Source organism: Filicampus tigris, chromosome 2 (genome assembly GCF_054856515.1).
Source record: "Filicampus tigris isolate MCC_2025a chromosome 2, RoL_Ftig_1.0, whole genome shotgun sequence".
In the NCBI taxonomy this organism is placed as follows: Eukaryota; Metazoa; Chordata; class Actinopteri; order Syngnathiformes; family Syngnathidae; genus Filicampus; species Filicampus tigris.
The window spans coordinates 29,401,100-29,417,621 of NC_141218.1; the positions used below are offsets into that span (position 1 = coordinate 29,401,100).

A 16,522-nucleotide genomic window follows, 5' to 3' on the forward strand; every position below is an offset into this window, starting at 1 on the left:
GTGTAGCAATCCTGGGTTGAGTCATGATGATAGTTTTTTTAAAATACTCAATAATGGTTCGGAAAAGTTGCTGAAGAGAGCAAGAACTGAGAACAGCTGTTCTATAATACCATCGTTTGGTTGCATTTAGGCATCTTGTCAGACATCGAGGACTCTCTGGGACTGGAAATTGTCCATTTGAGCTACAACGGCTGTCTGGGTACCGGATGTCCACCGCGGGGCTGCAGAAACACTATCCACTTGCCAGGAGACACCATGAACCACTTCAGCACCGCCAGAATGGCCTACATTACGCCGCGGCATCACTGGGAGAGCGTGTGTCCCTGTAACGGTATGTCCATCAGTCGTAAGTCAAATTATAGGGCAGTCACAACATTTTCGGGTAGCGAGTGTTTTGGTGGTTTCAAAAAACAAATAACGAAAGCTTTTTTTTATTTTATTTTTTTTTTATTTTTTGCATGAATGCTTAATCTCTTGCTTAATCTCTTGACAGCCCTACAAAAAATATCCTTCAAGTACAAAAACCGAACAACCCTCAAGTACAAAAATGTCCTTCATGTACAAAAAAAGCAATTCTACAACTATGGAAAACGATCATTTTGGCACTAATTTTCCACCTTGCAGATCCACACACAAATGCCCATTGATCCGCACGCAAATTCCAGTAAACTCACACTCCGCAACAGCAGGTGGTAATATTTTTCCCTCCAATCTTTATTTAAATCCGCCAACAGGCTACCTTGCATTACACACGGACACAGATACCAATGAGCAGTAAACAGGTGGAGAAACTTGATCAGTATCTGTGTCCATGGGTAACGTAGGTTCTTGTGTTGACGGGATTGAATATTGATTGGAGGGAAAAAAACTACCATCGTAGTGGCCTTAAACTGATTCGACAGCGGCACCTGCTGTTGTGAAAATGAGTTTACTGGAATTTGCATGTGGATCAGTGGCCATTTGTGTGTTTGTGAGTTCTTGGCATGATTTTAACTCCATACTAATGAGACTGGACAATTAGCTCAACAACCAACCAAATCACAAACTAATGTACACACCAAACTTCCAACTGACTGACCTATTAACTAATTCACCAGCCAACAAAATCACCAACGAAACAAATAAGCAGCCAACTAATCATAACCAAATCATCTTTCCAACCAAAAGAATAACTGCCTGACTGACTAAATAGCTAACCAGCCAACAAACAAACCAACTTGCCAATTAACCAAATAACCAACCGAACAACAAAAAAAACAAACTCATAAATCATAGCCTCAACCATGTGAACAAAGCTCATGCACTCACAAAGTAAGACTCCAATAACTCAGTCGTACTGTGAATGCATTTGCGTTTGGTTTACATATTGATGGATTATCTGAGGAGCATCACAAACAGCAACAAAAGCTGTCGTGTGGAAGCAGAGCATCATTTATAACATGGCCTATGAATGTCAAATTAAATATGAAAGACTCTTGAAACAGTTTTACTCAAGTGGACGTAATAAAAAATGGTCATAAATTCTCATGGCTGTTGAATAAAAGACAGGGTGTGACCTGACGCCTTGCTGATTTGTCTTATCAGCTCTGCTCAGTGTTTTTCGTCAAAATAGTACAAAGCTCCAAAACAAGCGGGTAAAAATGTGCCATCCTGAGGAGCCTCCGCCTGATGTTTATTCCATTCGCATCACCACTAATCCTGGCAGGAATACCCACACAAATCAGCACCCCCGTGACTGGCGCTATCGTTGGATTTGACACATTTAGTAGGCGGAAAAGGCTCTTCTCGTCGCCAAACTTCGAACAAATAAAAGTCGAGGCGTCAACTGCTTGTGGAGCAAAACATAATGAAATGCATCCTGAGGTTCCGCTTTTTCGTCTTCTAATTTGGTGAGGAAAATCAAGTGAACGCTGGAAGCAGAAAACTGACATACACAGACTTGTCTATTTACCACAACTGTATGGGTAAATGTAGAACATGTCACTGCTAGTTGAGCAGCAAGAGCAAACCACCAATGACAAGAGGGCACACCTCCACCTAGCACCTTTTTCATAGACGCCCCTGCTTATTTCAGCCAGATAATGGAAGCTATTTAAGTATGTATTTACATTTGAAGAAAAAAGCCTTTTTTTTGACCTGTGAAATCTTGTGGGCAATTATTTAATTAGCTACTGTCAAATCAAATTTTCGAATCAAATTTTATTCATATAGCACTTTTCACACAAAATGCAACTCAAAGTGCTGTACACTAAAAACATAAAAATACAACATAAAAAGGAAAATCCGCTCCCACCTTCCCTGCCCCCTCACAATATACACACAGACAGATATCCACAAACACACTCGCGACCACCGCCCCCCCCAAACCTCCACCCCCGCACACACACACCTATAACCAGAAAAAGAAACATGGCAGGGCACAGAGAAACCATATGAGGAAAGAGTACCCAAGGGGAGCTCCTCCACTCTGAGAGGAATGACGCGGAGGCCCCCCTTAAGGAAACACTGGAGCTAATATTGAAAACAATAAGTTTGGATAAAAATATACATATATTTCTTTTTTATTTTAATTATTTGTTTTTTAGCAAGCCAACAAAAGAAGTTCATAAACAAAACAAGAGGTCACCAAGACAAAAGGTCACCATGTTACCATTTGCAAGGGTTCTATGCATGCTGCTCAAAAAAGGAGTGCGAAGAAGAAAACTTATGAATCCCACCCCCATCTCACGTTTATATTACAAGATATACAATTTGACTTTCGCTTCCCTAATGATTAAATTAAATTACAAAATACAAGTCCTACTAATATAGATAACACATTAGAAAAATGCATGTACATTACATATAGTTACTATCAAAATGATGGTTTGCATCATTTAAAAATACAGTATATTTCAACAATCATTACATACCAACAATGGTAATAGAAATAATATATCCCAACATGATAAGCAACAACAACCACATACCAACAATGATAAGAAAGAGCCAGTGACTGAGCAGTTAAATGCTAAGCCCCGTCCTCCTTGTACTGTAACCAGACCATACGTTTGTAAGACACTTTAAAGCTATGGATGTTTTGGCATTGCATGTGGTGTAGGTCCAGACTGTTCCACAGTTTTACCCCACATACAGACACACAAAAACTCTGCCTGATAGTACTAAACTTTGGTAGTACAAAATTTCCAAAGCCTCGCATGCCATAAGTACTCTCGAAAAAGTCGAAGAAAAAAAAAAAAACGTTTTATATTGATTGGTAGCGATTTACCAAAGGCTTTAAATAAGATTAAAAAGGTATAATAATTCACAAGGTCATGAATCTTCAGTAAACTTGATTGAATAAACAGACTATTGGTGTGTGCTAAAAATTGAGTCTTTATGGGTTTTGGAGGAACAAGTATCCATGCTTACAAAGAACCTTCTGTCTGTTAGATGGGAATAAAACCAGTTAAAAGCAGTACCAGAGATGCCTGTCTGTTTAATAAAATTTGGTGGTGAACTGTATCAAAAGCAGGTCCAGTAGCACCAAGACTGTGAATTTTTTCACGTCTGCAAAAGATCTGATATCATTTAAAATCCTTAAAAGGGCTGTCTCTGTACAATGGTTCATCCTAAAACCAAATTATTTCTCAAAAATATTTTTTGTTTTTAAAAAATGATTTAATTGGTGAAAAAAATGTTTTTCTAAAATCTTACATAAAACGGTAAGTTGGATACAGGTCTGTAATTATTAGAAACGCTGCGGTCCGAATTGTTCTTCCTCAGAAGGGGCTTCACCATCGCTGTTTTAAAGGCGGTGGGGAAGACACCCATCTGAAGGGAGCAATTGGCTATATTTAAAAACTGTTCCTCAAAAAAAATCCATAAAATGTCTTTAAAAGAGATGTGGGAATTAGATCTAGAAGGCAGGTTGTTGGATTTATCTGGGAAAAAAACTCAACAAAGTGTCCTTGCAACAACCAGGGCAAAACGTTCCAGTGTTTCCTCAGGTAAAAATGACTGTCCAGGTTTATTAAAACTTGTGTTTTGACGGGCTAAAAGACTGGATCTTATGTCATCGATTTTACAGCAATCAAGTCACATGGTGCAGGTAAAATATCAGCAGGAATGCTCTTTAAAATCTCGATAAAATTTGCAGCCACCTCAGAAGATAGGTAGCGTTTCCTCACTGTTCTCACCGGGGCTGCCAGATGGTTAAAACCGGCGATGTTAAAAGCACACAGTAATGGTCTGACACAGCCAGGTCAACAACAGAGGACACACCAGCGGACAGGCAATAGGCTATGACCAAGTCCAGGGTGTGTCCTCTGTTGTGAGTCGGCTGTGAGACATGCTGTTTAAAATCCAAGCACTTTAAAAGATTTAAAAATTCTACGGAGAGTGGGTCCGAGGTGTCGTCAACATGCACATTAAAATTGCCAGTTATTAAAATTCTGTTATAAGTGGAATATGAAATGGATAAAAATTCTGAAAACGCACTAATAAAAGAAGTGGAATGATGGGGAAGTTTGTAAACAGTGACAGATAATAAGAGGACTGCTAAAAACAAAGGCATGGTGTTCAAAGGATAAATATCTATTAACAATGATCTCCTTTGAGATAAGGCAACTTTTTAGAATTGACGCAGTCGCACCTCCTTTTTTACCATCCCTGATAGAAGATAAAAAGTTCAAATTCGGTGGGCAAGCCTCGGTGAGAGCAACTGGAGCATCTGTACCAAACCATGTCTCAGATAAAAGAATACCATGTAGGTTATTGTCTAAAATCAGGTCATTTATGATACAAGTTTTGTTTGAAAGGAAGCGCACGTTCAGCACCGCCAGGTTAATGTCTGTGCTGGACGTGCGCTCATGGTCCCACTGATGATGACTGTTTACATATACAAGATGTGAGTGCGTAGGAAGCATCTGCCTGTGATTGTCTGAATGGAAAAGCTGTCCGGTGGAGGTGGTAATGATAACGGGGGCCTGCAGGAAGAATTAGTGAGGGTAGTGAGATAATTATTACAGTGGTTAGAAGTAGGAGAAGAAGAAGAAGGGAAAACGTGGGCTGAGTGATTGGTACACAGAAGTCAGCTGGGGGTGGAATTGATGACGGCATGGTGGATATTAACAGCTAAAATCGAGCTGCCGAGAGAGTTCAAATGAATCCCGTCCGACAAGTAAAAAGAGTGGCGGTTCCAGAATAGGTTAAAATTGTCAAAAAAAAGGAGTCAAGATAGCCACAAGTGTGCAGGAGCCATGTATTCAGGCTCAAAAGACAACTGACGTGCTCGATGCCGTGAGAGAGCGTTGGTGAAATGCCGCTAATCCAGACTGACAGCTCGCACGTTCTCAGGAAGGCAAAGAGAGCATGAAAGTCTCTCTATGTCTGTTGAGAATGGCGACGTACAGTCTCGTTTGTCCCCACGTGAACAATTAGCCGGGATATGGATGATGGAAGAGAGTCAAGAGCGCTGGGCAGGATGTTAACTATGTCCATAACTTTGGCTCCGGAAAAATAGCGGGTTATAGTTCCGAAAAAGTCAGCGCGTCTAATGATGCTGACCTCAACTATAACGCTGGTTTGTGGGTGATGTGAAAAAGGGGCGCCAGAGGACCCACGGCCTCCGGGGGGAGTACCCTGTCGTCCAAAAGTGTGCTGTCGATGCCGGGTGGTAGCCGCAGACACTGATGAGCTTCGCCGTTGAGGCAGCACACTCGTGTCCTTCAGTAGCCTGACATGCGAGCAGGCGGCTGGACCACAAATGGACTTACCTACTCCGGAACTCCTGACCGAGGTCGTCACTGTGGGTGATGGGAAATCCGGAGGAGCACCTGGGTCGGATGCAACAGCAGACGCCTCTGACTGCGGTAGTTGGAGCACGGGGGGGTGGTTCTCTCAGGACCCGGCTAGAGAGCCTATCCGGTGGACAGTTGGGTGAAGCGCGTTGTGAAAGAAGGGACGATTGACTCTATTTTCCGGAGTTCTTCTGACAGGCGACAAACATCCTCTCGCAGGTCAGAAATTGTTCTCTTCGCCTTATCCAGCAAGCTGTCCGAATTGTCCCTGTGATGGGGAGGCATTATGCACTAGCCCCAGGCTAGGCTATTGCAATGTTTGTATGCTAGCGGTATGCTAACTGTCCGGCTCACAGGTAGGAACGAGTCCGTAAATTGACATCCAAAAAAAAACTGCACACAAAAATTTAAAATGTAAAAAATAGAATAGTAAAACAGAGTACAATAAAAACATGAGGTGACCTCAAAAAGTAAAGTAAGTATGGTGGGCATTTTGGCATGGTTTCATGCCAACCATTCAACAAAGACTTGAAACCCTGACCCTGGAATGAAACCAGAATTTGAACCCCTAACCTTGGCTTTAAAGCCTATAAACTTAGTTTGAAGACCTAATTTGCAAGCCTAACCCGTGGCTTGAAAACCTACTTTGAAACCCTAATTTGCAACCCTACCTTGAAACTCTTAACAGTGACTTGAAACCCTATTTTAAACCCTAAATGAAAATCCTAACACTGGCTTGAAGCAGTAACATTGTCTTGAAAACCTAATTTATGACCTAAACAAAGTTTGAAACCCTAATTTAAAATCCTAATCCTAGTTTGAAACTTGAAACCCGACCCTAATTTAAGGGTTAGACATCTTGATTTAATTTCAAACCCTAACTCTTGTTTGAAGACCTAATGTGAAACCGTAACCCAGACTTGGCCTTAACGCTGGTCTGAAATCCTGCTTTGAAACTCTTAACCATAGGTTGAAACCCTGAACCTTTGATGAACCCCTTATCTTGGCTTGAAACCCCCAATTCCAAGCCCGAAACCTCAATCGAAGACCTAATTTGAAACCCGAACACAAGCTTGAAATCCTAACACCTGTCTTGAGACCCTACATTGAAACTATAATTTGAAACCCTAACTTGAAACCCTAACACTGGCTTGAAAGTTGAAAGCCTACTTCAATCAAAACCTTCCTGAAGACCTAACCGAAATGTGAAACCCTAACCCTGACTTGAAATCATAATATCAAACCTTAACCCTTGTTTGAAAACCTAATTTAAAACACTAACCCAGGCTAGAAACCTTAACCCTGGTCTCAAACCTGACTTTGAAACCCTAACTTGAATCCCTAATTTCAAAGCCCACCAATTGGTTGAAACTCTCATTTCAAACCATAACCCGTTTGAGGAAGTGAAACTCTAACCGTGGCTTGAAACCATAAGATAAAACACTAACTTAGTCCTAACTTGAAACTATAAGACTGTTTTGAAACCCCAATTTAAAACCCTAAAAATCACAATCTCAAACCCTAACCCATGTTTGAAGGCCTAATTTGATAGCCTAACCCAAACTTCAAACAATAACCCTGTCTTGAAATCCTACTTTGAAACTCTAACCCTTGCCTGAAGACCAAATTTGAAACCCTAACCCAGGATTGAAACCCTAATTTTAAACCCAAACTTGAAACATTAACTCAAACCTCAAACCCAAGTTTTAAACCCTTTTTTGAGACACTAAACGGTGATTGAAACTCAAGACCGGATTTGTAACCGTAATTTAAAACCCTAACCCTTATTTGAAACCCCAATTTCAAACCCCAACCCCTCTTTGAACAGTAATTTGAAACTCTTCTCTAAAATCCTAATGTTGATTCGAAACCCTAATTTAAACCTCATCAACGAGGTTGTTGTTCTACGCCAAGTATGTCAACAGCACAAACCTTTTTGATTTCAAACACCTTGTCTTCATTTGTTTGTCTCTCAGAATCGGCGCTGAGGTTCAGCGACGAGGCCTACCTCAAGTACGTCCATGGCATGGATGAGGACCAGCAGGACTTCACCATCTCCATGAGCTTTAGGACCTTCCAACAAGAAGGTCTCCTCATGCTGGCCAATGGCACCGACTGGGGAAGCTTGCAGGTAATCCGAGGCTTTAGGCCTTCACCAAGAAGGTTATGTCCATTTCATTTTCCTTAGTTTTGGTACAAAAAAGAATGTTTTTTTTTTTAAATATGTTTATTTTGAAAAGAAATTTTTTTTTTTTAGAAATAAAAGCAAACCATTTGGGTGACATTCTAAGAAATTACACCCGAATAAAAAATACACTAACAATAAAGATCTTTTAATTACCGCCGCCGATGGTATGGAAGGGTATTACATCTTATGCATGTGCAAGAAGGAACTTTAATGGTCAGCTTCGCTGTCTGTCGTTGCGGTGTATTTTTCCAGCATGACGTTCCCACAGCCGGCCGGACACCACAGGGGGTAAGCGTCTGTCACTGTTGGCCAGCGTCGGATTGGTCTAGCTCTGCCTTTTAGGGGACCTCAGAGTCACCTCTAGTCGTAGGTCTGGTAGTTCTGCCAGTAGTAGGCTTCAACTTAATATATTCAGTTAAAGCAGCACTGGGCAAGAAATTGACCTTAATAACATTTCTTCACAACTGCTTTGATGAAACATTGACTTACAAGTAGTTGAATGGGACTTTGTCATGCCCTGGCGGGGTCTGTATCATTTTTACTGGCACTAAGCAACTTTGAGGAGGATGGGAACAACCCTGCCATACACAAAAAATACAAATGTCCTGAATTGCTTTTCGGCATACTGACTTTCACTATAAGGACGGAAGTCGATACGAACGTCTACACGCTTACTGGTGTCATGGGTAGAAGCCCCAATACAAACAAAAAAACTAAAGTATTGTTTGAACGAAATTAGATTAATTACCTCATCGCTATTTATCTTTCACACAGCCACCGGAAATAGAAATGCAATTCAGTCCAACTTGCAGGCCAGCGAGAGCTCAGGATTTCAGGACATCACGCACTGGCGAGCATGGGAAATGTGGTTGACTTTTGTCAAAACACTACCGCTTTTGTCCACATGGCACCGCCATAATCAACAAAAACTGACAAAGTGTTGCTTTAATGTTTGTGATGTAAGTCCCTGCGCTGTTTTGTATTTGACACAAGCACATTTGAAATCTTTAAAATTTGCAAAAGTGAATAGATTATAGGTTTCCAATATGCAACAATGATGATATGAGAGGTTTCTGGCAAATATTTTTAACGCCCTTTGATATAATGATTCAATCTCTTTTGAGTGTGACATCACTAGTCCAGCATGTTCAACAGTAATCAATGGGTGAGAGAATCATGGCATGTAAGAACATTTTTTGCTGCTTTTACTGTTAATGAAGGTCTAATGTGTCTGGAGTATCATCATGAGTAGACCCACAGGAAAGTCTCAAGAAGCCATGCCTGAAAAGACACTGGAAGTCTGTCCTTTTGGTTTGAAGCAGACATTTTAGGCATAGTTGCAACCCCCAAGGATTCTATTTAAAATTCAGCCCCTAAAGCCTGTTTCACTTAGCATCCTGAAATTGGGTAGGCTGGTCTATCAGAGTAGACCCACAAAAAGGTCTCAAGACATCATCCATGAAAAGTTACTTGAATTCTGCTAATTGAGTTTGAATCTGCCGTTTTAAGGTTATTTTTTGTCTTTTTTAGAGGTCCTTCAAAAAGCTGACGTTTGATGAATTAATTGTACTTTGAGTCATATTTAGTTTCATGATGATGATTTTAGGACATTACAGAATGTGACTTTACTTTTTGTCAGTGTGCCTGAATGACCTGTGGTTGGCTGGCACATGACAGCATTCCCCATAAAAAGCATCAGGAGACTTGAAGGCGATCTAATGGAAAAAAAGTCCCCAAAAAAGAAAAAAACTTTATCCCTCAATAGAATACTCTCCCGCGCTCAGCACAACAATGCGTGAGCATGGAACGGTTTGTATTGTACGCAGTGTACATGAATTATTCTCTGAGCAGATGAGGTGCCGCGTGATGCCGCGATTGTGGGGGACGGGGGGGCAAGGGGGGGGGGGGGGGGGGGAGTGCTTGTTGGCGCATTGCATGCTGGCGGAATGCTCAATCGCCTTGATTCAGGAAAAAAAAACTTTCAAAAGGACACCTTATCCAGGGCTCGCAGCGCTGCACTCCTGTCAGTTGGAAACACCTTAAGAAGGATTCATGGGGAGCGGGATGGACTTCAGAGAGAATTTGTAAACATGGTCATCTGTGGACTCTCACCTCGGGTTTTGGGGGAAGGTATTTTGAAAGGTCAAGACAAAAACCACAGACTCAAGATCGTACCTATTTGTTGGGATGCTTAAGAAAAGAAAAAAAACATGACTTCCAGGAACTTTCACACCAGCTGTTCCGTGCATTTTAAAAATGGACACCTTAACAAAATGTGTTCTGTATTCCACTTCACACTGCTTGTGAAAGTTGGCTGTTTTCCTCTTGCTGTGTGGCATCTTAGGGCATTTCAGAAAGGGCATAAGAAACGGCAAAAGGTACGCTTTTCAGCGAGTAGCTCAGGATTGAAAATGGATGAATGGAGGTTCCACAGAAAATAATACAAATAGATACATTTTTGAATAGTAAACGGCAAATAAGAAGAGGATTGTCCTATCCCTGCCTCTGATACTACCTTAAGACGGACATCAAAACCGCAGGTTGATTTCAATAACTGTACCGATACTTATTGCACAGAACTGTGACAAAAGACGATTTTGACGGTTAGCGTGAAAGGGTCTTGTGTGAAAGGTAACAATGTGGAATGAGGGGTGAATTGGAATGCAGTAATGTCCCACTATTTGGGGGAAAGAAGGGGCCGCGCCAAGTGAAAAAAACATCAGTAATTGACACTGCTTGTTCACAAGCAAAGAAAGAGTGAGGTTCATCACTGTGAACAACTGCTTGAACAAACAGGACAATATATAAAGAACAATGTTTCACAACGAGAATTGAATGATTTCATCATTTACAGTGCTACAAAGCTTCAGAGAATCTGGAGATTTTTCTAAACATAAGCAGGAAGACCACAAAACCACCATTGAATGCCCATGAAGTTTGATCCCTCTGCTGCAGGGATGTGAACTTTAATCCCTGACACCTTTTTATTTGTTTTGTCTTATGAAAGCAATACATGCATGCAGGGATGTCAGATTCATGTCAATCAATCAATCAAAACACTTTATTTGTCCCCAAGGGGCAAATTAGAAGGCGTAACAAGCAGCTTTGTAGGACAACCCAACATCATAAAAAACATACATGGCTTACAATAAGAAATGAAAATATATATATCCATCTACTGCCAAATAAAAAGTGCTCTGTGCTTGATGCTAAGTGCTGTGTGCGTTCAGTCCATCAGTGCCGGTTGGGACAAGGCAGGGTCATTGTTCAGGAGCAGGACTGCTCTGGGGACAAAGGTGGCCCTCCTCCTTTGTGTTCTGCAGCGTGGGCATCGCAGCGAATATCATGTGATACGTCACATTCGTATCAGAGCTTGTAATTGGCTCGGTAGGGAGGAGTAATTGTAATAGTTTATTATGTTTGTTTTCTTCACGCACTGGGTCTCATGTGTAAGGATGCACATTTAAAAATTGTATTACATAATATTTTATTGCATATTATTTTATGGAGCCCCAAGTTGCAGCTTCAGTTACAGCAGCTTTAGAATGACTGATCTAATTACTGTGACGGCTGGGGATATGAGTTCCTTGGCTTCCGAGTTTTTCGAGATATATACCGCTAAACTGGTCTGCCAACAACCAATGAACCCCACAGAAGAAGAAAAAATGTTAGGTACAGTTGTGTATTTTTCTAATTTTTTTGACGTTGCAGGTTATTTGGCAAGCAAATGTAATTATTGTGTGTTTTTTTTAATACACTATAAATAGTGTTGGGTGCAATTTTTCTTAGTACAAAAACATTTTGCTCATATTTTTGTAGATGCCGGTTATTTGCCAAGCAAATGCTATTATTGTATGGTTTTATACACTATAAATACTGTTGAGTGCATTTTTTTTTTTATGACAAAAACATTTTTAAAAACGAATTTAGGTGTTTTGGGATGGGTGTTGAAATGGATTATTTGCATTTCCATTTATTTCAAATGGGAAAGATGATTTGAAGGAAGAGTCATGAACGTGGCTGCCGTCTCATTTTTGCATGCTTTTGTGTGAAAAGGCACAGGCGAATAAATGCATGGGATAAATCATTTCATTCACATTCAAACAGTGAGTGGCCGTTGTGTTTTTTAAGTTTTCGGAGCCGCATAGGGGCGCCAGTTAGTGTGACCAAAGGTCTCCCATTGGTGTGGTTGGGAACCTGGCTGTGCCTGTTAACGTGGGCGCTCGCTGTCAAGATGGCTGTCGTGCATGCCAATGTGAGCTCCTCTCCTGCTGGCCATTTTTGTTTATTACCGATGCGTAGTAAGCGAATTCGACTAGAATTTTTTTAATAAGCGCTTTCATTATCACTGAAGAGCTGTGTGTGAGCGTGTATGTGTGTTACGTACGTGCGTGCGTGCGTGTCCGTGTATGCGAAACACACAAGCGTTGCGCAATACTCCCCCCGCAGGAAGCTCCCTCAGTGCAGCAGAGCCCGGGGTCGTTGATTTATGAAGTTGCAAAGCCATGGAGCTTTTCTGGTCCCTCCGGAGCTCGGGTGGGCTTGATGCTCTGCTGCGCGTCGACTGATGCTGATGTTGTAAATCCTCCGAGCGGGCCGTCTTGAAATATCTGTCAGCGGAGATGACACCCAGTGATGTAAAATAGATTACAAGGCAAGGCCGTCTCTTGTTCTGCCACCAGCACTTGATCAACATCTTTGCCACGATAAGGACTCTGCCGTACCTGCAACATAAAATCTTTTGCTTTTGCATAGGAGTGTTGGTCAGTCCAATACCACAGCTGGTGTGAAATCATCTTAGCTTCATTTTGGAACTCAACATTTTCATCAATTTCCCTTCATTTTTTACCTCAAATTTATAGTGCGACTATCCTACCGTACGCCTTAGGCTAAAGGCCCTGATACACCAAAACGACGTTCGCCAACGATTAAATTATCGCCCAGCCCTAATCAAAGGCTATTATGAGTATGCAATGAACCTCACATACATTCTCTGTAATTGTAAAAGAAACTTTAGTCTAATGTAGTAGTTTTTGTAAACATCGATGAAACAAACCTAGATTTATATTGTAGCTCGCTACCGTATTTTTATAAACGTTTCAGACCATTTAAGCCCGCTGCTCGCTGCATGAACTGACCAAACCAGACTTGGGCTGAACCAAAAAAAATGGCAGATGGCGACTCATACCTACTCATTGAGCCATTTGATCTATGGGCACCCTGCGACGTTAAATGACAGTCCTATATAAGATTTTAAGACTGCAAATACAGTATATTGTACTTTATAGCTTTTATTAAACCATAAAAAGATAAAAGTCAAAGAAGAAGCGGGTTGTGACAGAGAGAGGACGCAAGGATATACTCAGAGGCTCAGCTTGCTCTCATTTGAATTTACCAGGCATGATACGTTCACCGCTCCACATACAGTTTCATGACAGAACTGCAAGCTTTGCTATTTTATCCACAGGTATATGAGATTAGAAAAATATTAAGTGTCATGTGTCATCTTCAATTGTTGTAAAATACAATCATACAGGTATGTATACTTTATATATGCGGTATTTGAATGGCTTGGCAGCCGGCTAGACCTCACGAACTTAAAACCCCGAAATGCATTTTTAGTGCGTGTGAAAGCTTGTGTGCATTTTGATTGGCTGTAATCTGAGATGTATCTGCTTCATGCAATGGAGATTCACATTGAGAATGACCTGAAAATCAGTGGCCGGATGATGGGCCACTCATGAAACTACAGGTAGGGGACGAATCCTGCACACTCTACAAGAATTCAGTCGGGCTTGGCCACATTGCTCATTGTGTGTCAGTGACCGTTTTTACGCAATGAGCCTAGTGTTTTTGTAAAAAAATATATATATATATTTTACCAACCTAACTTTTTTAAAGTTTTTGTAAATATTAATGTCAAATTAGTCTTTTATGAACCTAGTTTACATTTTTGTAAACAATGCCTTACACAAACCTAGTGTAAAACTTTGTATAAGCATCAAGAAAATTTTGAGTTTGCAATGAACCTAGCATACAGTATATTTCTGTAAACAATAAACAAAATGTAGTCTAATGTAGGGTTTTTTGTAAATATCAAAGGCATTTTGCCAATGGTATATTTTGTGCAAACAAAATAAAATGTGTGACTGGAGTTTTGAAAATTGAGTGGCTGGACCACTTCTTTTCTTTCATCGCTGTGTCGCATGGAGGAAGGAGCGTGCTAACAAAAAAAAATCAAGTACAGCCTACTATTCAACAAATATGAGATGACTTTCAAGTTTTCATCTGTGGTACTGGGGGCGTTGGGGGGGGTGTCGGTGGGGTTTGGGCGGCACATAGACCCATGTCTGCGAGTAAGACATGTCTGCTATCTAGTGGTGATTGATGAAATTGCAACTTAAAACTACAATCGACCCCCTACATACTCACAGTTTGGCAACCTTGGATTCACACATTTGCAGATATTTCAAATTGCATTTTTTTTTCAATCATATTTTGGATTTTTCACTTTTTTTTCCAGGATCCAAAAATAAAAAAATCGTTCAGCAAATTCATCAAGAGGCCACATATTGCTCACGGGCTGCCAGTTCCCTATCCCTGATATACTGTAAGCCTGAGTGATTCGCTTTTATACCACATAATACAAACTGAAGTCACTGTCACCACTCATTGATTAGTATTTGGGGCCATCAGTCACGTGCACGGGACCTTCTCCATCTTAAGTCCCCAGGCTAAATTTGGGGCCCAGTACATCCCCGTGAACACAAGCGACACGTAAAAGGCGGGAGCAGATTTGTCTGTGGGAATTATGAGAGCAAACAAGCATCAATAAAACATCACAGGGGTTACTCTTGTCTTCTCTCCACTCTTTCTCTCTCTCGCTGCTTCTACGATAAAAAGTGCTGAGTGTGCTCGAATGCTAAGAGGCTCACTGATGCTCCGCAAAAAGCTCATTGCGCGCTCAGGGGCAATACAAACTACCGTCTTGTCAATGTTTGTTCCCCCCCACGCCGACGCTAACGTCCGGAGGTCGACGTGATTCCGCTCTGACTTAATGCTGCAGATGATGATGATGCGTTGGCGTCATTTGAGTTCATAGTGGGAGGAAGGCCACGGATTAGTCACGATAAGCCAGTTACTGTACATATGAAGCATTGAGCTTTTCGAAAGACAAGAGACACTGTCGCCGGGCTGAGTTGCTAAGAGCGAACAAGAGAATTCAGGACCAGCATTAAATGTGAAAAATGTACCTTGTGTTTATTAAAGACTTAAAATCAGTTTTGAAAATTTGTATTATGGTTATTTTATGTGAAATGTCTATGAAGCGATTCTTGTTTGTATTGTATTGTAAGTTACTCAACTCAACTTTTATTATTATTATCACCAAGTGAAGGCTCTAAAATCATCAGTTATGTTATAAAGGAGACTAAATCGTCTGTAATGTTATAAAATGTGCATTAGTTATTTACCTTGTCTACACATAGACCCCTCCCCCACCTGGACTGTGAAAAGACAAGCAAAGTCGTCGATGGCGGCGAATGAGTTAATGCACTATTTTGACACCACAGGGTGTAATGTCTTATTTTGCGGATCGGATCATTGACTTTGGTGATGGTTCTGCAAATGATAACATTACAACCAATCTCCAATTTTGCATAAAGTGCAAAATATCTGTCGATCCGATCCAGCTGATGAGATCTGTGAAAAGTCTTTGATGATTATACAAATGAAGGAAATTGGCGCATGTTTGCTGTTAATAAAAATGTACTGTACATCAGATGTATTAAAATGTCATAATATTTGATGTTTACAAAAATTATTAACTAAAGACTAAATCATTAGTATTTATTCAAATAAAATGTACCGTAGGCTCATCACAGACTAACCATCTTTGAAGCTTATAAAAATGTATGTTCCATTCATCAAAGACTCAAGATTGTTTTTGATGTTCATCCTATCAGTGTAGAAATAAATAGTTTTGGGCCAAGAAATAGCATGTATGAAATTTATCAGCCAGGTCATGAAGCGTGAAGACATTTTTATTTGTTTTTATTTTTCACAGCTTTGGAAAAATCTATTTAAAAAGTATATGTGTTCTCAATCACACCTGCAGGAAAACCCTTTTAATTTACTAAACAGCACAAATAACAGAAATCGTGAGAGTAAACATGAATATTCTGGTAGTGAAAATAATGTTTGTATACTCTAACACTTGCTGCAGTGCTTGAGGTTTACTTAACGGCGGTTTACTTAAAGTTGTGAATTTTGACTGTCTGGCGAGGCATTAGTTAGCCAATCAATACTGGGCAGGCAACTGTAATAATGGCGGGTGATTTGCTGTAATTGAGCATTAAAATCAATAGAATGCTGGCTGGCGCCAGCATGCAGTGTTTGAAAATGGATGCACAAAATTGTGAGCGGCACATAACCAAAACAAACATGTCAACTGGCAACTTGTCAGCTGCTCCGATTAACCGCATCGAGTGCTAACACTCGTCGTCATAGCAACCGCGACCGTGTTTTATGATTATCTTCATCGCTACCCGAGTGA

At 40.7% G+C, this 16,522-nt stretch overlaps 1 protein-coding gene across 2 annotated transcripts in view; it reads left to right on the forward strand.

The window, feature by feature from the left end:
- Positions 1-16,522, forward strand: part of fat2 (FAT atypical cadherin 2) — a 139,888-nt gene that overhangs the window by 106,329 nt on the left and 17,037 nt on the right. For both annotated transcript variants that reach the window (XM_086023337.1, XM_086023338.1), the window contains exons 21-22: positions 131-331; positions 7,757-7,911. In XM_086023337.1, the coding sequence (XP_085879463.1) occupies positions 131-331; positions 7,757-7,911 (356 nt within the window). The remainder of the gene's footprint in view (positions 1-130; positions 332-7,756; positions 7,912-16,522) is intronic.